General features: G+C 42.8%; 1 protein-coding gene across 12 annotated transcripts in view; it reads right to left on the bottom strand.

Moving 5' to 3' along the window:
* The window catches only part of ABLIM1 (actin binding LIM protein 1), a 294,975-nt gene that overhangs the window by 35,492 nt on the left and 234,632 nt on the right, over window positions 1-24,851 (bottom strand). For 7 of the 12 annotated variants that reach the window (XM_080823250.1, XM_080823252.1, XM_080823251.1 and 4 more), the window contains 4 exons: window positions 16,832-16,919; window positions 13,525-13,583; window positions 3,433-3,510; window positions 2,540-2,695 (listed from right to left, as the gene is read on the bottom strand). In XM_080823250.1, the coding sequence (XP_080679376.1) occupies window positions 2,540-2,695; window positions 3,433-3,510; window positions 13,525-13,583; window positions 16,832-16,919 (381 nt within the window). Of the gene's footprint in view, window positions 1-2,539; window positions 2,696-3,432; window positions 3,511-11,032; window positions 11,117-13,524; window positions 13,584-16,831; window positions 16,920-24,851 lie in introns of all 12 variants that reach the window. The other 5 variants (XM_080823245.1, XM_080823241.1, XM_080823247.1 and 2 more) reach the window with 1 other exon arrangement.

The raw sequence follows: 24,851 nt of genomic DNA, 5'->3' as shown, positions 1-24,851 counted from the left end.
ACATCTCACTGCAAGTTCCACGAGGGCTGGAACTCTGTTTCTTTACAGCTACTTGTATTCCCAGTGACTAAAGCAGCTCCTGGGCACCTACGAGGCACCCAACAAATATTTCCTAAATGAATGAATGAAATGTTTACAATTAAAACTCAAAAAGCATTCAAATGGAAATGAAATGCCAACAAAGCATCCTGAAGAACAGGGCTAGATTTCTCAGCACCCCAGTTTTCCCCTCACCCCAAGGTCACAAGACACCACCAGGCTCTCCCGGCACAACAGCTTCCTCAAGCCCCAAGGTCTCGGGACAGCTACAGCCTGTGTTGGCGTTGGTGGGGGTGTCTAAGCTGGGGGCAGACAGGCTCCTTGAAGTTCAGAGCCAGGCCTGACCCTGCTGACAGCAGGCCTCCCGATCCACCCCTTTCTCATGTTTCCTGAAGGCACAAATGGCTACACAGAAAGTCAAGTTTATTCCTCCGGTGTTTCTAAATTGGCAATCTATGGATTCTTTGGAGAAAGTGTTAATAAGTAGAGGAATAAATAATCAAACGGCGTGTGTCAAGTTTTCTAAGTTGCAAGATTCATGTGTTGGGGAAGAGACGGAGAACATGTGTTCTGGTCTGGGGGCAAACTCCCATCAAGATTCCGTGCTCCGAGAAACCCACAGGTCATCATTCTGGGTCCTGACGGTAATGATGCTGACTACGAGAGTGGCCAGCAATTTTGTCGAGCACTCACGGGCCAAGTACCGTTCTAATCTAAATATTTCACTGAATCACAGAAGACCTCTGAGGCAGGTGTTACTCCCTTGAGTTTACAGATAAGGAGATTGAAATACGTAGTTTCCCCAACGTTGTATGGTTAGTAAACAGAAGTCTGACTCCAAACCCTGAAATGTTCACTTCAAAGCTCAAACTCTCGAGTGCTTGATGTTTTACTGCTCAAAACGGAGCCACCGGGAAATAGATATGTACCCCCAAACCTAAAACACCAAAAAACAACTCACCTCCCCCTTGCTTGGACAACCTGAATATGAGCAAATTCTCATCTACTTGCTCCAGGCCCAGGCCCTGTGCACCCTGTTCAGGAACTGAACTTTTCCTTGATTTTCTACACGGCTCTCCAGGCGGGGCCCCATGGCAGCTCAACAACCCAGGCCCATCTGGCTGCAGATGCAGTTACAAGCATATGACACTAGGGGGCACTACATGAAAATAGATATCACTTCCTGTCCAATGGGCCATTTCAACCCCAAATCGAAAAATAAGTGAATGAACAACATATATTACAATTACGAATACATATAAATATAATCATAAGACAGATGTCATACAAACATGTATTATAGAACAAATGAAACAGAGACACCACGTTTTCATGGCTTTTCTTCATCTAAGATCTCAAAGCACTGTGTGGGCATGTTAGGTAGTTTACAGTCTGTTTTAACCTTGGGTTGAACAGCTAATTTCAGTCCAATATTTGGGTAACATCTCTCCGACCGGACTCAAATCAGTGTATAGAGGATTCCAATTTTAAGAATAAAAGGGAAAAAGGTTTAAAGTGAGTTGAACAGGCCAGGAGAAACAGACCAGAGCCCATGCAACCCAGGTAGGGAACCCCCAATCCTGGGAAGGGATGGGGAGGACCCCAAGGGGCTGAGAGGCTGTGCTCCAGCCTCTGGACCATTAATGTTGGGAAAGCATTACTAAGCCCCGAAAGGACAGGGAATGACCACAGCAGCAGCTGTCATTTGCTGAACATTTACCACAAGTCTCTCAGGTAATTGCTTTAACAGAGTAGTTTATACAGATTAGTTTTAATACACAATAAATGATCTAGATAGTCTATAGATACTAACCTTTAAGAGATCATTTATTTAATCCTTACTAACATCCTGTGAGGGAGATTCTGTCATCCTGTGTTACCGATGAAGAAACCAGGGTCAGAATGGTTGCCACATGGCCAAAGTCATCCAAGCGGCATGTGGGGTCCCCAGGTTGAGCCCAGGTAATTTGATTCTAGAACCCCGGCTCACATCACTGAGCCACACCATGGTCTCCATCTCTCTGCTGTTTCTGTTCTCTCACAGTCTAACTATCTTAAGATGCTGCACACAACGGCTGTTCTAGCTGAAGATGTATGTTCTCTTCCTCATGATCCCCATGACTGTACCTCAGATGGTCCCCCCAGGAGACCGCCCAGAAGACTCTCCCTCACTCCCTCTACCCAGCTCACAGAATCTCCCCTGTGAATTCTGACTTACTCCCCAGTATGTCTGCTCTGCCATTCCACGACCTGGTACCAGCACTCATTCATGCTTCCCCGCTGTTTTCTCTGGCTGCTCTGTTCTCTCAACCCTCTGTAAACTCCTGGGGCCAGGGATGGTGTGAGAGATTTCTGAGCCCCTCAAAGCACCTGGTACAGAAGCCTGCAAACAGTAGGCAATCAAAAGAACCCTCTGACTTATTGTGATTCCAATCAGTCATTCTTACACACGTGATGAAAGAGAAGTTGTTGTATAAGCACAGCTTCTAGAATGTGTTACCTCTCCCAGGCTCTGCCTCTCCTGTTTGTCATCATAGCCCGAAGTGTAGAAAGGCTCATAGGTAATAAGATCTGGACGTTCAATATCATAAATTGCCTTGACCTTGGGGATGGCTGCTAAATCCTTATAATCCAGGATTTCATTGTCCACTTTTGCCTGGCAAAGTTAAACAGAAAGCAAAATCACTTCAGTCTCATCTCTTTGGGAAACTATTGTCAGTACATTTCACAACCTGCTTGAAAGGTGAAGACCTTAAAAAGAAACAAAAACCAAACCATTTTGCTAGGTTTTAAAACCAAAAGCATTTTGCTTTAGAAAGTTGCCTATCTATACCATATATTGACCATGTTTTATTTAAAAAAAAAAAAAAGTCACCAAAAGCTTAGGGAAAGGTCTATGCAGAATAAACCAAGTAGAAACGCCTGCAAACCTTCAGGACAATTTTCCTAAATTTATTACAGAGATGGAGAAGCTCAAACAGATGGTCAAAAAAAAAAAAAAAAAATCCTCCCAGATGGCTAAAAACAAGAACTGCATATTTGATAAACTAAATATTTAAATATCTCGTGGCAGAATTTAAGAATACTCAGTATCAGCCTTACAAAATGTTTAATTAATCCCCAAGTGTCTACATCCAACAATTTTTCAAGTCCTGCATGGTGTTACTGCATTTTATAGGTCATTGACATTGATGGTCACATTTGTATATAAATTTAATCACCCGAAGGAAAACGTGATTGGGAAGGCTGATCTTCAACAATGAAAACTGGATCTCATAACAGAAACAGAAATCATTTCAAATTATTCTATTTTGGGTTACCCATCCCCCCAATTACCATCTGCTACTTTACCTGTCCCGGAAGGAAGGGTCTTTGCCGGAAGTCAGTACTTACATAGATAGTATGACCCGGGGAGCCAGGGATACTGGAGCTTGGTCTAGAATAAATGCTTTCAGAGGAAGTCCTGGTAGGCTGTAAATAAAAAGTGCCTTGTAAGATTTCAGACCGTGGCTTCAGAATCAAGAGTGGCCCGAGTCCCTAGCATTTACTCAAAACTAAGCTGGTTAGAAAAGATCTGTGGCTTTTCTGAGTAAAGGAAAATATAACCTAGACATAAGTTTAAAGAGAATCAGCTGTGCAATCAGCCTTGAGAATGCATTTGGGGACTTGTCACCTTCTCTTCCTCATCCCCTCCAAGACCTTCTGGCTCTGCCTTTACGTACACTTCCCTCTGCCTCTGTTGCCATCGTCCCAGCCCGTCTCCAGCTCCGATCATCTGGACTGTTGCAATGACTTTGCCTGAGGGTTTCCTGCCTCCATTCTCATCAAATCCATTTGGTACCCAGAGACCAGAGAGATCTTTTTCTTTTTAAGGTTTTATTTATTTATTAGAGAGGGAGAGTGAGAGTGTGTGAGTGAGGGGAGGAGCAGAGGGAGAAAGACAAGCAGACTCTGTGCTGAGCACAGAGCCTGATGCGGGACTCGATCCCAAGACCCTGAGATCATGACGTGAAATGAAATCAAGAGTCAGACCCTTAACCAATGGAGGCACCCATGCAGGCGCCCCCAGAGAGACATTTAAGAACAGAATTTGGTCACTACTCTGCTTTTGGCTTCAGCAACCACTTAAAATCACAACTCCCAGCACCTCAGGGTTTTGATCCTGTTCTCCTCTCCCACTCTCTCACTTCCTTCCCACCATCACTCATGCAGTATGACGCAGGTTCCTGCTTCAGGGTTCTTACCCTCGCTCCTCCCTCTGCCTGAAATGCTCTGATCCTCGATTTTACATAATTTTTTTTCTTCCTCTAGTTTTGGCTTTAAATGTCACCTCCTCAAAGAAGCCCTCCCTGATCTTTCAACCCAAAATAGTTACCCTTATTTTCTGTCAGTGTCATTCTTAGTTTTCCTTCATGAATAGCCCACAACTATGGGACAGAGGAGGTGAAAGCAAAAGAAAAAAATGTGTGATCACCTAGCAGGAGAGACTGTCCTTAGCTCCACAAGAAGCCTGCAGTGGCTTCGTGTTGGGGTGGGGTAGGAGAGGGGGTAATGCAAGGCAGTCACACGTCTTCAGGTACTGACATTGGTATGATGAAGCCCTGTTTTCATTAGTGAGCAGCGAGGACATTGTGTGACCAGCCAGAGAGCACACTGAGCCTTGGGGTCTCTCCCATGTCATACATCCTATTTTTGCCAGATACGGGTCAGCGACACTTTCTGCTGTCCCTTAATGATGCACTTGGGGATGGCTTTGAAGTATTGCGGGCTTCCTTTGCAGCAGTCAGCGGGTCCTCATACAGCAGGACTATGGCAGAGCTAACAGTGTGAAGAGTTATCCCACAACCTTCGTTCAAGGCTTTCAGATCTGAACCACCTCCATTCTGCATACACCTGCCCCAGGTTCTCCAATTCTAGAATAAGTATTTTCGATTTTTATAGTCAGACTATGTTCAAAGTCAAATCAGCTGGTCACCAAACCCGCCGATGCTCTGGCTCCCAGGGAGAGCTCTGTCTGCCGCGAGCATCTCCAGACCTGTCAGCACTGGGAGAGGCTCAAGATGTCCCTGGAGATTCAGAAATTGCTTTGTTTCACTGCATTTACTGTGGCTCGCTTTTCCTTCAAAACCTGGCTCTCCTAGTTGCGTGACATTCTATGAGTTTTCCTGTTTCTCTCCTTTCTTGCTTTCTCTCTTCCTTTTTCTTTTGACTTCCTTGAATTTCAACTTCTCATTTCTAGAACGGAGCAGACGGTACTAACACCTAGTTCATAGGGTCAGAGGAAACAACACCTATAAAGCTTCAAGCACCTCACCTCACACAGGGCGTGTACCCACTTCCAGCATCTTCCAGACACTGGACCTTAGCCGGGATTTCTTCATTTGTTAATCTCACATAGTGGAGGAGACCACCGCCTCTGTTCCACTCGTCGTGACAGAAGGGTCCTTTCAAATGTGAGCGCCGTGCATGAGATGTCCGGAGAACTCTCTACGGCTACTGCATCTGTGTGCCTTCCCTTCGGAACTCAGACACATGAAGTCATTTATCTCAGTCCATGGGCCGCAGTCAGATTGCCTGATGCCCTTCCCCTTTTCGAGAGCTCTGTGAAGTGACTGCGTATCTGCCCAAGACGGTGACTTCTAAAGCGCAGGTCTCAGGTTTATTAATTTATGCCCTTCCCCCGCCGGATGGCAAAGACCTTGCACAAAGGCCTGTCTTATCTGCCGGAATGGTCCCTGGTGTGCTGCCTCTTCAGCCGTGCTCAAGTCTCAAACAGCTCACACGGATCGCTGGCTTTTCTGCCACAGTCCCAATGGTTCCCGAAGTGTATGAGCTCACCTGGCGGAGGCTGGAGGTCCCTCCTTCATGAGGATAGTAAGATTACTTTTTAAAACTCAACTATTAGTTTGGGTATTTTAATCTTAAGTATTTGGAATTTTGTATTTCGATTTTAAATATCTAGAATTATAAAAATGTTCAATTTTAAATGAACTTTGTTATTAAAAGAAATTCTTTTATTCTTCCGGCTGTATCCCTCCCCCGCCCATTAATAAATAACTTGCTGAGGGTCTCTGATGACCAAGAGAGCTTCAAAAGGCACATAGCTGTCTTCCAATATAGCAGCTCAAATCCACTCCAATTCAAACTCATTTAACCTGAAAAGCAAAAACCTTCTGCTATGCTTTCCCTCTTTCAAATCCCACTGACTGTTTCTTCTTTACCATGAACTTAACACTACTGTCACTCAGCTGGGCTAGAACAAAGTTTTGCAGATGATCCACATTTCCACAGATGATCCTTATATGCAATTATTTAACCTACATTAATTACGATTTCAACCCATTCTGATATCCAAGTTAACAACAGTGACTCAGTAATGATATTGAGTTCAATAACCCAATTGATCAGCAGCCTTTGTGAGCCTCTACTAGAGTTACACTGAACAAAATTACTCTCTTGCCTATACAGTTGACCCTTGAACAATGCCAAGGTTAGGAGCATTGACCCACTGGGCAGTGGAAAATCCACATATAACTTTTGACTCCCTCCAAAACTTAATTACCAATACCCTACAGGTGGAACGAAAACCTTACTGACAATATAAACAGTTGAGTAACACATATTTTGTATGTTATGTGTATCACATACTATATTCTTACAAGAAAGTACGTTAGAGAAAGGAAATGTAATTAAGAAAATCCCAAGGAAGAGAAAATACATTTAGAGTACTGCAGTGTATTTACAAAAAAATGAGAAGTATAAGAGTGGACCCAAGCAGTTCAAACCCATGTTGTTCAAGGGTCAACAGTATTATAAATGAAGATAATTTCTAATACTTATCCTCAAAGGTATGCCCCCTTCTATAGAGAACGGAAACAGAATCTGTTATTAGAAGTAGATGCAATTTACTTATTTTCCTGAAAGCACCTTTCCCCTCACGCCTTATGGAAAAACCCAAGCACAGGTAGAAATTTCAATTCTATTTTTCAGTGCCATCTTTGGCCAAAAAAAAAAAAAAAAAAAAAAGGCAGGGCAAGGGTGAAGGCACAGTAGATGATACAGAGAGGATTACAGACAGGCTGTGATCTCTCAAAGTATTTTGCTAATACAACTAGGTGAGGAATTTAATCCTTATTTTGGCAACAGCAGGAAAGGAGCTTCAGGAAGAAACCCTATATTGCGTGTGGCTGTCCCAGCTCACTCTCTCATCCAGGGGTCCCTGTAACCTACATTTATCTCCCCAGGACATGTTCACGGACCCACTTTCAATTTCAAAAAGGTTTTTTATTTTTCTCAAAGAAAAAAAAAATCAACAAGAAGTTGATTTCTGAGTAGTCTGTTTCAAGGAAGAGAAAAAAACGGCATTTAATCACTTACAGTAGTTGCCTAAGAATACACATCTCTTTGCTTTCTTCATGAAGTCTTTTTAAAAGCCCTCTAACCACCTTACAGCTGAGCTTTCCTCTACGCCTTGACTTGGTCCATCTGTCCCCCCATTCAGAAGGCACAGTCACAAAGTGAGAATGACACCGAAGACATTTTTTTATGCTGCCACATGGCACTCGTCCTTCTTCAGGTACTCGCCATTAAAACACTTACCAGAGCTCTGCCTGGTGAGTAAGCAGAGAAGTAACATTTTCCATGGACTTTCACTATGGGCCACCGTGCACATGGCCAGGCCAGGGAGTGCCTGAGAGCACTCTCTTGCCCCCCACCTCCCCCCTTTCAGCAGGAGCAGGGGTGTAACAACTACCCATCTAATTTGCATTCCTCTAAAGCCATGCTCTAAGAAGGGAGAGAAACTACAGGCAACTGGCAACCAGACGGGAAAGAGCTGATGAACTCCTAGGGGACAACTACCCATACAAGGTGATCAACGCCTTATAGGAAGTGCTGCTGGGACTGACAGTACCTGCCTTGGGTTTTTGCTGAAGTTCACCAGACAAGGTGGTGATAATCGCTGCAGAAAAAGGAATACTTTTAACATTTGCATGCATTGCATGTTCACTACTAAGTCAAGAAAGGGTGAAATTAACTCCTTTGGAGAAGGGGGTTTTATGTTTCAGAGGAAGCAGGAGGGGCTCAGGGGAACAACATCCCTTCTCTGGAGAGTTTCACAAATGCCATCGGCCTTTACTATGGCCAAAAGCTGTTATGTCTTTCCTGTATAAATCTTGACCCCTATACATCCTGATGCATGATAAAAACATAGCAAAAAGAATAAAATATTTGAATAAAGCAAAAACCTGGAATAAAGCAGTAGGTACTGTAGTGATGTTAATAAAACAATAACATTATATCCTCGTTCTAGACATATATAAAGCCTCCCGTTAGCTCTCAAAAATATGCACATATATAAAAAATATGTTTGGTATATTATAGGTTTGCAAGTGCATACATTATCATAGTGAATGTTAGTTTCAAAAGAAAAAAATCTCATGCCCATTTTATATGGCATTCCATTCATGCTTTAGCCTCCAAAGGCACATCAGAGAAACTCCCTTCTAGAATATAGCAAGTGATCCACTGTGGATTATAATAAACTTGGTCCTGGGAATATCATCTGCTTTGTCTACAATGAATTATAGCAGAAATTGGAAATATTCAGTACTGAGTTTTACGTCCAGACAAAATTCACTATTCATATACAGCTCTTCCACGCAAGTAACCTGATTAGGCAATTCTACTTCATCATTTTCTTTTAACCTGCACCTCAGCGTGAGGAAAAAAGGAGCGACTGCAGAATATAAATAATAAAATCACTTTCCTCCTATCAATTTCCTTCACTGCAAAACCAGGGCTTACTTCTGGGGCACAGAGGGCTGAGTGTTCCTGCAAGGAGTACAGCTGGTTTACCTAGTAACTAAAAGGGTCTGATACTATCTGGTGAAATGAGCTGCCGCCGGAAGCATCTAAAAGATCAACATATATGTGTGACTGGAGAATTGCCTTGGCGTTTCCAGGCTTCTTCAAAGTTCTGGTGAGCTGTTCCTCAATGGCCAATGGGTGAAGAGGGGCCTTGTCAAACGGCCTGTTTCTCTGCCAGGTCCCCAGCTGTTTACAGCTTTCTGCGATGGAGCTGAAGTTGACTTCATTGATATTTACGGCCAGATAATGGGAATCAGATGTCCCTTTTGAACCAGGCTGGGAAGAGAGTGGTTATCAAAAACAGAGCTCTCTCTCCTCTAACCCACCACTACCTAAGAGGCTCCCCCCACTTTGCAACTTAAGGGTCTGAACCAAACCCGAGAATCTCACAGTTGAGGATGGTATTTTTGTTCAAGTCACGAAATTGCATTAGTTGGCTATAGCCTCAGGCTAACGAAAGAGAATACTATTAGAGTCAGGAAGAATACTTTTGGGAAAAGGACCCCAAAACTACTGAAAAAGGAACTGCTTGCCAAACAGCGATTCTAATTCTGAGCAACACTCCTCCACGGGGGGGGGGGGGGGGGACCAGCTTCCGCTCTTCCACTGGACTCATGAGGCTCTAATTTCACTGTGTGTGAAAACTCCACCACTGGGACTGAATGAGCTTGAGGACAGAACGAAGATCAGAATGACAAACACAAGTTGGGAGTGTGACCCAGTACTGTGGGCCAACCCAACGCACCCCAAGCCTGGACTCTGTTAATTAAGTCTCGCTGCTGATGTCTGGGGAGCGTCGTGGGCTGATCTCATTCTCTGGATGAAGAAACTTAGGGGTCTGATGTCTAAAAGGTGTCTTTCTGCTCTGAATGTATATACTTCTAACTCTCTTCCAAATCATTTCAAGAAAGAAGGTGAAGTCATAATAGAAGTACAGTCAGCAACTGTCCTCAGCCTTGGCGCGGTCCTGGCAGGCACGGACAAAAGGTGTAGGCACAGAGCCCAGACTGAAGTGTTGTGCTGTAATCTCGGATTGTGAGCAGAGCTAAAAAATGGGTCTCCTCTGGGCCATCATAGGACTGTGGAAAGTTACTATAATTTAACAGGTTTTAACAGATTCTGTGAGACCCCTAAAGAAGGTCAAGCAGGCCCTGGGAGCCCAGGTTCCTGCTTCAGTGGTCATCTGGCGAGCCGGCTGAGCCCTCTCCTGGCTTCTGGACAGTCCTGCAGGTCATGCAGGACTCTTTCTCAGACACATCAGACGGAGCCAGTATGCAGGGCTCCCCTCCTGTCTTCCTAAATTCCTCTGTGCTACGGTGGAAAGAACACGACTTGTGAACTCAAGAGACCTGGCTTCCAGTCTTCACTCCTCCACTTACTGGCGGGCTAACTCTGGGCAAACTACTTAACCGTGATGGGTCTCAGTCTCTCATCTGTAAAATGGGGCCAAGGACAGCTACCTCACAGGGATTCTTAGGGAGAGGACATAAGAGTATATTTAATATACCTGGCCTCTGGTCCCTCTCATTTCCTTTCTCACTTCACTATTGCTTTCTTGAGCCGAACCACTCCCTTCCCAAGCACTGTGTCCCCCTGGTGTGCTGGTGCTCTTCTCCTCACCAGTCCCAAGCCTTTCTCATCATTTCCATGTGTGTTCATCTCAAATGACCTCCACCATTCAACCTCAAGGTCACTTTCCCCAGGAAGTGCCCCTTGAGACCCTTTCTCTCATCTGAGGTTCCCGGACCTACGTGATAGGTTTCTACACCGTTTTATAATTATTTATCTATTATTTACCGGTCTTCCCTGCTATCCAGCCTAGCACTCACTATTCCTGGGTGTCTGGCAAATATTTGTTCAATGAACACATGTGTAAATACAGGACCAAAAGGGGAGCTTCTACTGGGCTCACTTGAATGAACATAATGCTGTAGCCAGTTCTCTAAATGAAAACAATACTCAGGAAACAGCCAGAACGTGAGATGCACTCCGTGGGGTGAGAAAAAGCATCTGCTTCTGCGGGAGCCAGAGAAGTTATGGGGGAAAAGCAGCATGGACAGGACAAGCGACAGAAGCCTGGGGCCAGGACAGCGGCTCGAAGCCTCAGCCTAGACACTGCGCCAACCTGCAGAGACGGAGACCGTCCTGTGCGTCGAACCAGACTTTTGGGATAAAAGAAATCGGATGAAGACCGATGCGTGTTTGGCAGCTGCCATAAAACATGAAAAAAGGGAAGAAATGAACAAAGAAATATCCTCAGTTTAGAAACACTATACAAACAAAACAAAACAAAATCTTTGGGAAAATGAATTTGATAGTAACTGTCAAGGGGCATCGCTTTATAGTTTGTGTGTGTGTGTGCGCGTGTGTGTGTTCAAGGCCCCATGTGTAAAAAGCATATTTACTGGTCTTCAAGTTACAGTTTACCTACATTCTAACCCCCCATGACTCCTTCCATTTATTTCCAGTTAGACAGTTTCATATATGAAGAGTAAGAAGCCAGTGAAGCCATTGAGAGATGTCTTTAAGAATCTATCATTATAAATGGTCTGTGAGTTCTTAAATACCAAGAATGTGGATTACTCAGTAGGGTTGCAGAAAAATTCTTAAAACATTTTCATTTTGCTATGGTAACTGCACTGATGTGGTACCCCGTGAAAGGCTTGGAAATCTTGGCTCAAGGTCTGTGATCTGTAGACACACCCTTAAGAGAGCACAACATTCATTCCCTTATTCAAAAAACCATTCCCCTTTAAACCCCACCAATGTCAGCAGACGCCCTACTCAGGGCACTGGGGCCTCTTCCCCTCTGGAGTGCTGTGTCCTACGCACTCCTGGGCTTCCCAAACGTGAGCAAGCTGAGGGTTGGACTGACCTCCCAAGTGGTTGAATGTTGGCTTTAGGAGAAAAGTCCTGGAATTTTCTGGAAAACTGGACTAAAGGAAGAAAAACTACCAGCTCTTCTTGGCCAGAAAGAGGAGAAGTATTTCACTCATTGTTTTCACAAGCTTATCCAGAGAGTTCTATCAAGATGCAATCAAGAGTGGTTTTTTCCTTTCTTTTTAAAATATCATTTTAGTCACACTATCTGCAAACTCAAGCGATTCTTACGGAGAAAAGACATACATTCCATGCAGTCTGGTCTCATTAGCATTCTTCTCCTCAACTCCCAAAAGACTTCATCAGGGATGAAGTGAAAATGAATATTTAAAAAAAAAATGAAAGCAACACAGTAGAGAGAGTATAAACCACTAGTTAGTTGGGTGGTTTCTGGGCAGCATTCCCAAGCTATGCTATGAATTTTACATTCTTATGATAAAAGTGACAATAACTACTATCTTTAATGTTCTGGGATTTTAGAAAGATAACCCACTTCCAAAGCATCCATAGTTCCTCAAAAATCTCAGGCTCTGGTGCCCAACATGGGTGACTGTTCCAGTGTGCACCTGCCTGGTGGGTAGACTTGAGGGTTATACACACGTTCAAGCTGAAGCTGTTATGTGTCCACCATCCTGATACTGGCAAATTCCTTTTCAGTTTGTCTTGTTTTTACTCCATTATTATGAGAATAATCTACTTCCATAGAAGTATGACGCCAATGGGGTTACAATGCAGAGCTGCTTACACCTACTAATGGCAGCTTAAGAAGACCTGATACCACACTCTAGAGTTTGGCTTCCAAAGTAACTTCAGGTCTTTCTTTTCTCTGAGATGCCAAGTGGAACACAGTGAAACTATAGTTTTTCCAGGGGTATCAGTAAGTCAGCTAAACCAAGAGCCTGGGATCCTACGGACTGGGATTCAGTGTGATTATTGCTCAGAAAATATTTCACAGTCCAAGGGAAAAACCAGGGGCATCTGACTAGGATACAGATAATGATACTGACTTATAAGCGTGTGCAGCTCTTTGCTTCTGAAACATATAAAATAATGTCATCTGGAGGTGTCGTCAGGAGAATAAGACCGAATAAGACCAGGAGAAGGTTTTAGAAGTGAGAGGTGAAGAGGGTCTATCCTTTTGTCTGAGCACTTAGTGTTCAAGGACAGTTACTGAAACATTTTGATGTTACCTAAGAGTTAAGTTAGCAGGATGCTTATTCACACTGACACTTTTGGGCACATCGTTTTCCCCAATGGTTTTATCTGACAAACCATCAGCTTCTGGAGTCAGAGGCTACTCAGTAAATTTGGATTTAAGAGTTCAGTAAAATGTACCATGGATGCAGAGTTTGGGTTGGGGTGGTACATTATGGACTAAGTACAAAAAAGTCTGGTGAGGCCACCAGATGTTTGACTTAGAACTTGATGAATAATTTCTTCTCATCTGTATGTTTTGACTGTTCCTTGAATGCTTTCCTGTGAACCTGACTAGTGAGGCAAGGCTTACTTTCTCCAATACAAGCACTGGGAACAAAATCCACGATCAGTTTAACATCGGAGGGAAGGAAACCTCCTTCCCTGGCCAAATGGTCTTTCAACTTGATCCGCTCTTAAGGGGGGAAAAAAAAAAAGCCATGATCCAGTAATTTCCCCCAAACTCCAGCCCTGAGAATTAGTGGCAATGACACAGATGGCCAGCAAATGCACCTAGCACCACAGCTCTCATTGTTTCCTTACCCGCAGCTTTTCCTCAGTCTTGGTAGATTGCTTACAGTCGGGATGCCAAACGGTGGAACCTGGAAAGACACGATGCCCGCAAAGAGTTAAAGGAAATGGAAAGAAGATACAGTCCTATTAGCCACAACTTCTGAGAACAGTTCATATTCTTCTCTATCAGAGGAGAGTGTGAGAGTCCTGGGTCCAAATGAATTATGGCAACTCTAACCACCAGGTGAGTTTTCCTCACCCAGTCTGAGCTTGCTCTAGAAAGGTCATAATTCTAGACCACAGAGACCACTAACAGGCACGAGAGTGTTCTGACGCAAGAGATGTTTGATTCTTGACTGAGCGTTGTTGCTGTCATTTTGGACCATATTATTATCCTTTAAAAGTCACGTCTGTGTGCTTACTACAAGCTGTATTTAATTTAAACAGAAGCCATAAACCATGTTTACAGAACATCAAAACAACCACGCAATTTAGATGAGGGAAATAGAGTCAGACAGTCCATACCCAGAAGCAAAACTCACTGAATTTTTTATTGATCCAATTACACACGGTCATCTACAAAGATATGCAAAATTAAGCCAACTTGTAGAAAGGTCAAAAGTTATGTTATAAATGCAGAAGTCTTCTTTAACTTTTAACCCTTTAATTAACAACACTAAGAACAACAAAGGTCTCCACTCTCAAGTGAGTGAAATTACTACCTAAGTGTCATTTTCTGTCCCTAACCTCACCTTCTCTGAGAATGAAGCCCTTCCTTGGAATGGTGCCCGCATCCTAGAACTAAACACAACACTTAAATCCCATAGAAGGCTCTTGTAAGAATTCAAATCCTCCAGTGTGACTTCGTATGCCTAGATATGTATGTCATTTATACAGCTGTGGGTCAGACCTGCATGCAAGTCCTACGTTCATGGAAGGAGACGTTCAAATATGGTTATGGGCAGAAGAGCCATCGGAGCACTAGATAAGACTTGAGCAAGTGAAGTTACTAAGTTGAAAGCAGCGAGTAAATGATATGAATTTACTAAGTCTCAGGAGGAACATCAGACCTGTTAAGTCTTTATCTCTTCAAGCAACCACCTGTGTATACTTGAAAATTCACCAAGTTAAAAACTCTTGAGTTATTTTACACCACTGAGCTAAAATAATATTCATGACAAGGATAATACCTTTCATATCAGAATAATACTTTAATCCCTATTTAACAGTCATTCCTATCTTGCTTAACCCAGAGCCAAAAATAAATAAATAAATAAATAAATAAATAAATAAATAAAGCGGAAGGGGGAAAAAAAAAGGAAAATGAAACAAACACACCAGACAGACACATAGTCCTTTCAGCATTAGCGTTTACTCTGAGGCTGGCTACAAAGCACAGGAAATCCTCTTCATGTGGGTGGCCCAGGAGCAGCGTTCACTCTGAAGGTTGTACTGAGCTGGAGCCCTTGGCGAGATCACTGGGTTTGCTCACAGGGTCACACTATTCTCCAGAGGTCAGACACACAAGGACTGTGACGTGGGGAGCATGTCAGAGGCTGAGGAAGATGAACTACTCATTCTTCAAGGACACGTCGAAAGGGCAGGCAAAGAGTGCTGAAGCCCAACTCTAGAAGCCATTGACAACCACCCCCGGAATTCTGAGGAGAGCCCATCTTAACGGACAGTTGTTTATTTGTAGTATGAATATGTTCTTATTGGCGCACAGCTTGAAATCACTCTCTATTCAGGTTCTAAGCATGTGAACGTGCAGAGCTGCACCGAGAGCCTCTGAGTCTCAGTTCCCAGCAGACACGGGGTTGACACGCACTCTTGTGTCTTTGTTTATGCGTGCTAGCACAGACACACTAAATCTAAAACAAAGCCTGGAGACCAAATGGAGAATAAATATCGATTCCATGCTGAAAATGCAAAGTGACACCTGCCTATGGCTATGGAGATTCACAGCCTGCCCTCAGAGAAATGTGTCATATAAAGTCCATGTGAGACTATGGGTTTGGGGGCCTGTCACTTGCCTTTATTGGGCCCTTTAAAATTCAGTGACTTTTTTCATCAGAATTTTCCAGACTGATCATTAAAAGTAAGTGATATTTGGGTTGTCAATTTCTCATAGAGGTAGCATTTTTCAGAGAGTAGATAAGGCTTTGCTTTAATATTCGAGAATCATTTCCGTCGACTTTTCTTCATTGTATAAAAACAAAACAGAGCAAACCAACCATTCATTAAAAATACACGTACTGTTAAGCACAGAGAGACAAAGAAGTGAATGCGAAGGCAGATGAGACCTGGTAATTACCAAACTGAATGAGCACCAGCTTCCATGGTTCTCGTTAATTTTACTGATAAGCCCTTGTCGATTTAATGACTCTTTCTCCAGCTAAAAATAGTAAAATGTTTGTGCAGATGGTGCTGTTTGACTGGAAGAGAATCCTCCCCCAAGCTTCTCGCTGAGAAACGTCAGCATTTTAGGGGAGATAAAAACTAGTCATGGTTGTATACTGGGAAAATTTCTCAAAATGATTTACAACTAGAAAAAATCTGGGGGCACCTGGGTAGCTCAGTCGGTTAAGCATCCAACTCCTGATTTCGGCTTGGGTCATGACTTCAGCATTGTGAGATTGAGCCCGGAGTTTGGCAGGGAGCCTGCTTAAAATTCTCTCCCTCTGCTCCTCCCACCCATCACCCCCAAAAATCTGATGGCCCTCTGGTAATGAGTACTTCTTTGCCACCAGAAACTTCTCCATTTCTCTTTCAGGGACTCTGGAAACGTTCTCTCTCACCCTCCTGCTGTCTTTCTTTCAGTTTGAGAGCTCTGTCATCTTAACAGGATGAAACACATCTACGATGCAATTCACCAAATGTGAGATTTTCTTCTTCCTGAAAGCTTGCATCAGAGCAGGCTGGAGGCATCGAAAAATCCTTCTCTCGGGACAGTGAAAGGAGCAAAGACAAAGTACCATCTAGAAATGCTTTTTCTTTTGTCTTGTTTCCCACACCTCCTGGGGAAGGCTGGGGGGAGGAGGTGTTGCTAATTTCCACTCTTGCCTCACCTCCATGGGACCAAACATCAAGTCCTATGCATTCACTCCAGAAGCAATGCATTCCTTTGTTCAACAGACTCGGGGAATCACGGCCAGCATGTCAACTGCTTGGCTGATGAATACTAACTGCTGAGGTAACTTTTGGCCACGCTCATTTTGGATCTGCGGAGCCTTGCAGTTAATGAAATGCATCCTTCTCTAAAAACAAACAAACGAACAAAAGCAAGGTTTTCCTTCCCCAGATGGGAAGAACTTACTAAATTCCTGAGACACCTTACCTTGAAGATACATTTCCTCTCCTTCGGTGAACATCTGGTTGCATCTGCTGCATCGTGCACAGCTGGGGTGGTAATGTTTGTCACCTGCCTGCAAGAGAAGAGGGAGGGACTCCTTAGTCTGCACCTTGTCACAGCTCCCAGCCTCTTTTCTGGACCTGGGGATTTGGAGGCAAAGAGAAACAGCTGAGGCAAGAAAAATAATTGTCCAATTGACCTAACCTTCCTACACCAACAGTCCTGGAAGCGGAACCTGACCCCATTAGAACTGGAAGGGGCTCAAAGACCAGCTACTGATGCCTGGATGATGGGGCTGCCTTGCTTCTCGGGGTTTCTGGCGTCTACCTCTTGGCCTAGTTGCTCTTGGATGGTTACTAGTTACACACCATGGGCCTGAGATGAGTCCACTCCATCTCCAAAAAATCCCACCCCCAAAACATTAACCTCCCAATTGATGTGGAGACTCATACTGATTTGTACTGATTTGCAATAAAAAGAAAGGATCCTCACATTTAGCGGGTTCTTTTTTAGCTAAACTGGCTAAAAATAATAAAACCTATCTAGCTTACATCAAGATGGGAAAAATCATAGTAAAGGACATCATCCACAGCTTTCACCTTAGGAGAACCCCAAATTCTCTCCTGTGTTGCTTATGACAGTATTTTGCCAAAGTCTTCTATTAAGTGTTTTCTAAAGAAGTCATTTTACTGAGATGGCCCTGAATTATTCATGAGCTTTTCACATTCCTAAATATGACAGATGCCATCACAGCAGGTGTTGACTTCCCCAAAGCAAAATGTCACTGGACACAGGGACAATTCTCCAGACAGGTGCCAAGTCACATTAGAGTCATGGTCCAAATGCATGCCTGACAAAATGAAATCTTTTCATTTATAGCTTAGCAAAAAATCTTCACCACCTAAAAATTTTCTAATATACTCTGCAATGAAATCATTTTATCAACCAAGAGTGAAATATTTCTTTTGCATGAACCACGTGCTATGGCAGTGCTGAGAGTCCAGAGTTAGAAGTAGCTGCCCCCAGGGCGCCTGGGTGGCTCAGCTGGTTAAGCAACTGCCTTCAGCTCAGGTCATGATCCCAGAGTCCTGGGATCGAGTCCCACATCAGGCTCCCTGCTCCTTGGAGAGTCTGCTTCTCCCTCTGACTTTCTCCCCTCTCATGCTCTCTCTCAAATAAATAAATAAAATCTTAAAAAAAAAAAAAAAAAAAAAGAAGTAGCTGCCCCCTCTATGTTTGCATGAAATCTCAACAGGAAATCAGAGGTCAGGTAGTGATTCCTTTCTCACACCCTCCAGGAGAAACTACAAAAGCCACTTAGCAACCAGAGTGTGAGATGGTAGTTGGTTACTCAAGGCACTCAAGTGGAAAAAAATTGAAGATATTTCAAAATAGAAGCCAGGAATGAAATCTGTTCAACGGTGCCAACTGGAAAATTCTAGAAGTGGTGCTCTTGTTTTGGTTCACACACTATTATTTAATTTTTCTTCCCTAGGGGATGAAGGAAGCCTAGGCAATGTCATGGAAAGTAGCTCCTTCCTGTAGGCCATCCAGGGTCAAATTTGAGTGAAAGGAGAAAGAAGTCCCTGTAAATTCTAAAGCACTGTAGTCCAGCTGGGATGTTAATGCTCAGAGTTCCCAGCCAGTCAGGACAACCTTGGGATTCTCAAGGAAAATGTAAGTGAAAAAATTAAGGCACCTTTACAGGAAGTTTGTGTAGTCTACAGTGAAAAGCACACACCCCCCAGTAAACTGGGAGTAGGAAGACAGATCTTCAAACTGATACAATGTATCTATTATATTTAGTGGCACATTAGCAGCATTCTCAACAAAGAGCACCAAGACAATGAATTACACTTTCACCAAAGTTTTTTTACATTGTTTTAATCCTAGCCAATGTGATAAGGCAAGAAGAAATAAACATGCAGGTCGCTAATGAAAGAGTTCAAACAGCTAGATAAAAAAATAAACATATAAAACCCCACAGCTTTCTACTGACTAGCAAAACAAATTCCGTCAGTGTCATGGGAAAACAGGACTCCATTTCTAATATCAACAAACAAACCCTTCAACGCAAGATCTACATGAAGAAAACTATAGAATTTAACTGACGGACGAAAAAGGCTAACAGGCATATAATATTTCTGGATGAGGAAACTAAATATTTAAAGATGTCAATTTATCTAAAATGAACCTATTAATGCAATGCATTTCCAATCACAATACTCATAGGAGTTTCGTCTACAGACCTTGACAACCTGCTTCTGTAAGTTCATATGGAAGAAGAAAAATGCACAAAAAACAGCATCAACGAAGGGGGGGGTTTCCCCTCCCTGACATAAAAAAGTTATTCTAAGGCTCAAATAATTCAAGTGCTTTAATACTGGTACAGAAATAGAAAATAAGTCATGAAACACATAACTTTAAAAAGCCAGTCAAACAGCTCTACACAAGAAATTTAGTCTATGATAAAGAAGGCATTTCCAGTGAGTTGCAAAATGGATTATTCCACTAACGGTAAGAACAATGGATTTATACAGAGAAAGGTAAAGCTAGATTCCTAATTCATAACCAACAAAAAAAAGAATTCCAGAGAGTTACGGAGCTAAATACGGAAACAAAAATGTAGAAATATTAGAAGGATTTTTAGGAGATAATTTAGTATACTCAGGATAGGAGTGCTTTCCTAAACAAGGCAAAAATCTAGAAACGATGAGGACAGATAATGACTATGCACATACATAAAAATGTCTAGACTTAGAAAAGTTAAAGGAAGAGTAACAGGGAAAGTAATACTTGCCATGCAGGCCACACAGAAGATTATTACCCAGAATATATAAAGACAATCTCTAATATAAAGTAAGTGGCAATATGGGCAAAAAGCAATTTCCAGAGGACACATAGAAGACCCCAAAAATAAAGAATTAGCTCAACTCCACCAGGAATCAGGGAAACACAATTTAGAAAAAAAAAAAAAATTTCCTCACTAAACTGGCAAAGATAAGGAGAAGACTAATGTGAGGAAAAAGGCATTCTCACACACTACTGGTGAACAAAATTCCTTTTGGAAGGCAGCTTTGGCAATATTTTTTCAAATTTAATATGCACATAGGAAGCTAGCCTACAGAAACTCTCATACCTTACAAGTATATGTACTTAAGAGTACATGTATTAAGGATCTTCAGCATTATTTATAACCACAAAGAACAAAGCAACAGAAAGCAACCTAAATAACCTAAATAAGAAAGTAGTTAAATAAAATATTGAATCATATGTACCAAATAAAATATTGAATCAATATTGAACACATATGATTCAGTATTTTATTTAAAATAAATAAAAGAATGAAATAAACTTACACGGAAACAAACCAATGCTGCCAAGAGAAAAAAAACATCCAGAAAAAGAATGCCTATAATATAGTTGCATGAAGTACTAGCTGAGAGTGTGGAGACACTGGGGTAAGGCTGACTGGGTTCAAATCCTGTTTCAGCACTCTGTGGTCTTGGGAAGGTGGCAGGCTCTCTCAACATTCAGCACTCCACTGCTGTAACTACCTCAGAGGACGTGATTAGGGTGAACGATCATATGATATTTTGAAAATGGTGCAGCACATCACTACATACGGTAATAATCCTAGAAACAACAACAATGAACAGTAACGCTCTGAACAGAGGTGGTCCCAGGGCCATTCACAAAAGAGAAAGCTTGTCAATGCAGGTTGGCACGCTGGTCAAAGGCCCCCTCGGTGCCCGTTCTTTCCAAGGACAGGCATAGGAGAGTAACTGTGTTACACGAACTGTCATACGAGGTGGATGGAAGATATGCCAAGGTCCCAAGCAGCAGGGCTGTGGTCTAGAAACCGTGAGCAAAAACACTGCTAAGAAACAATACCATCGTAACCCAGGGACATCAGTCTTGACCCATGCACTTGCTCATCTCACGATGCCGAACGTGTCAAGTAATGCAGGGAGCCAGAATCAAAGGCCCCTTCACAGCCCTTCAACAGTCTGGTTCTGTAGCAGTGAGAGCCCGGGGGGACCACCCAGTCTCAAGGACAAAGAAGCCTCTGCTTTGCATGTGAAAGTCACCTCCTCTCTTTCGTTTCTTCTTACTTGGGTACCCATGACAGTTCACAGTCAAGCCCTATGCACAGGGCCAGGAAAAGGGATCAGAGCTGATCACAGACATGGGCTCCTATGCAAACCAACCCCCAACATGGACATAGCTTAATCAAAGTCATTTACACTGGAGTCTGTCTATAGAAGAAGGAAAAGTATCTCAGATCATGAGCAAAATGGAAGACCAGTACCTACATAAACAGACAATAAACATGTAAATCATTGTGGAGAAGAGGTTATTGATTACAAACTTTTAAAGCATACTGTGGGCTTTGTTGTAACAGGTGACTTCATAAAGGACAGTGACTAGGTAGCTGGCCCCAAGCCCACAACCCGCCATCCTGCTGTGCCTGAGCCTGTGGGGCCAGATGTGTTGCCGAGACGCCCCCTAAGCCCCACAGTGGCTGTTTTCCACCCATCTTTCTACCCTGCTATGTTAAAAAAGTACAGCCTATTTTGTTCTTTTTCACATATTCAAAATGCACATATTAAAAGTCTACATTCTGGCTGGCATTGAACTCTACGGAAAGTAAACAATTTGCTTATTTAGCTGAGTTTTATAAAGCACCTGCCTACACATTCAAAGTGGAAAAAATGGCTTGCCTTTAACAGTGCTGATTATGTCAGACTTCTGTGGTAATTATTACTATTTGGTTAATCTCTAAATTGGAGCAGGAACTTGAGCATACAGACTAAAATACCATCTCGAGTAATACCATTTACTATAAGGCAGGATTTAGTTTAACCCATCAATTTTTTAATTTTATTTTACAATCCACTGTCTGGCAGAGCAGATAATTCTGAATTCCTTGTGGATGAGGGGGTGCCCTGGGAAAGGACTACCATGTTTGCCACTGCCATTCCTTAATATGCTACCCATGAGACCTCAATGATGTCACTACCTAACCTCTCAAGCCTCTAGGCCCCTCATCTGTAAGAAGTGAAGGGCTGGACTAGACAATTTCAAGTCCCATTCAGCTGTAAGATTCTATGATTCCGTGTGAAATCCCATACCTCTACAAGCTCACACAGCAGTGTCAACCGAAAAGCAATCTGGGTAGAGAAAGGAAACTCTTGATGGCAGGGAATGGGGTTTAAGCAATGACTCTATAGTGCCTTATACTGAGGAGGATTTCTGGATGCCCTAAGCCCTGTGCCAACTCTAACAGCCCACCGGGAGTAGCAAAAGAGAACTGTAATTACAGGACCCATCCTTGGACAGATAATCTGCTTGCCTGATAATCTGCTTAGCTCCTGGATGACCAACTATACTTTTTAGTTTTTCTTTACCCTCTTTCTCTTGCTCTACTCCTAACAAGAGCCCAGGAGACGGGGAAGAGGGCCCCCGAGGTCAATCTTCAGCCATTTATACTAATGTCCTACCTACTTTAAAAAAGACACTTGCAGATTCTTATCAGAGAAGGTCATGATCTATAAACAACTGGACAAAAACCTTAGAGGAAAAGAAAGTATCAGGACTCCAAACTCAGGCTAACCTGCGATGATCCAAATTTCTCAGCAGATGAGGAAAAAAGAAAACGGGCCACTAGAAGTCTCACTGTGAAAAAAAAAAATGGCCACATACAACTGTCACTAGACAGGCAAGGTTTCCCAGTCTAAATTAATAACAGTCATTATAAGCTAAATTTCCACCGGGTCTGGCTCTGTGCCAGGCATTGTATCAAGGACTCTAAGGGCCTGCTCTCCCAACATTCCTGTCATGTAGGTGCTATTTTACAGTCCTAGACTGCAAGCAAAGAAACTACCACTCAAAGTGTACTCGGAGCCCCCAGTGCTTCCAAAAAGTAGAGCCAGGCCTACCCTCTAAAAGCACCAAAACAATTCTCATAGAGGGACCTTGCTCCTGGAATTGCAAATTATCTTCCACACTAATATTGCTGATGGCTGGCAATGCTGAAGTCGTTATTTCTAACACAGACCCTTGAGAAAAACCAAGGGTGTAACCCTGAGAGATAATTGATTGTAGTCATTTCCATATGGGGAAGTTAAGCTATCAAGGTCTAGGTTGCATGTTTTTTTAAAGTTCGAACTTGATTCAGAGATGATTTGCTTAGAACACCCAAAGGAATAAACAAATTGCTTTCCTGTCCCCAAGACTGTTGCAAACACAGCTCTGGTTGATAGTGACTTTAGATGAAGGGCATGCAAACACTTAGAGGTAAGTGTGTTGCCCTAGATCAGGTCTTTTCTAACCTTACTGTGCACAAGCAACACCCAAAATCCTTTCAAAAATGGGTCCAATTAATGGCCTTAAGATAGAACCTAGGAATCAGCTTCTTTCTTTGTCTTATAAGTACTGAAATGAGTACACAAATCATCATGACCTGGGGAAACACCAGTCACGGTGGTCTCCAAACCCTAAACCTGACAGTAGATGAGGAGGCCAAAGAAGAGTAACAAGGATCTGTCATTTATACAGCAGGTGCACGGGTGGGAAGGGAGAGGCAGAATCAGGTTAAGTTCCCTGTCTTACTCCTGCAGAAAGGCAGTGTAGGGGCTGACTCAGCCTTCTTTGTGTTTGCTGTTTTTTCCTTGAAGCGGGAGAGGTTGCCAATGGGACTGGACTGACTTGATCTCCAAGTTGAACACACACTTGTTTCAGGAGTGATTTTTTTTGTTTGTTTTTATTTTTCCTAATGCAGGATCTTGAACAGGCAGGATAATGAGGGTGTGCCTTGGCCCAAAGTCTGTATTCTGGGCAAAGGTGAGTAAATCAGTTTGCCCAGGCAGTGTTCATGAAGCCCAGAGGGCTCTACACAAGTCTATACAAAGCCAACCTGCACAGATGAGAACATCCTTCAGCCAGACACTCTTAACCACCCAACCACAGCTGCAGCCTCTGCTCCAAACACGTGTGCTGTGTCAGAGCGAGGGATGGCAGCTCATCTTCCCCAGCGAAGACGCATAAAACAACAGAGAGAGATACACCACGGCCTTCCAATGATCTGGTGCCCTGCTGCTCAAGATATAAAAGAACATCAACTCCCTTCTATTTTTAAAAAATACTTCTTTACAAGAGTCAGAGAGGGAGAGGGAGAGAGAGAATCTTCAAGCAGACTCCCCACTGAGCATGGAGCCCAATGCAGGACTTGATCCCAGGACCCTGAGATCGTGATCTGAGCTGAAATCAAGAGTTGGCCACTTAACCAACTGAGCCACCCAGGTGCCCCTCAATTACCTTCTTTTAATGAGGGGTAAAGAACGAAGAACGTGGTAACATCCCAGTGTAAATGCATATCCCATTTTTGCAGATGGTTATTGCTTTCTCATCTCCTTTCAAGGAATTAAGTGCAAAAACTTTAAAGTAGTCTTTACACATTAATAGTGCTAAAGAAATGTGTGCATTCCCCACAGGACCTAACCAGTGTCTTTAAATTGATCTATAGATTCAGTTCAATCTCTACCAAAATTCCAGCTGGATTATTTGTAGGGATCGAAAAGCTGAACCTAAAATGAATGTGGCAACACAAAGGACTTACGAAAGTGAAAAAAACTTCAAAATAATAGGAGAAAGTCAGAGGACTCATACTATCAGATTTCAAAAGTTTCTATAATGCCAGAAGTTATCAAGACAGCAGGGACTGGCACTAGAATAGACATATAGGTTAATGGAGTAGAAGAAAGAATTCCAAAATAAACCCCCACGTTCATGGTTAACTGATTTTAAGTTAAGTGTGAAGGCAACTTGCTAGGGAGGGGATAGTCTTGCCAACAAATGACGATGGGACAGTTACATATACATATTCAATCAAGCCCCTACCTCACACCATAAAGAAAAAAATGAACTTAAAAATGGGTCATGGACCTAAATATAAAAGCTAAAACTATAAAATTTCTAGACAAGAACATCAAAGAAAATCTTT

Source organism: Martes martes (assembly GCF_963455335.1).
Source record: "Martes martes genome assembly, chromosome: 14".
Lineage (NCBI taxonomy): Eukaryota > Metazoa > Chordata > Mammalia > Carnivora > Mustelidae > Martes > Martes martes.
Note: the sequence above shows the minus strand (reverse complement) of the source record. Positions and strands in the feature narration are given on the sequence as shown.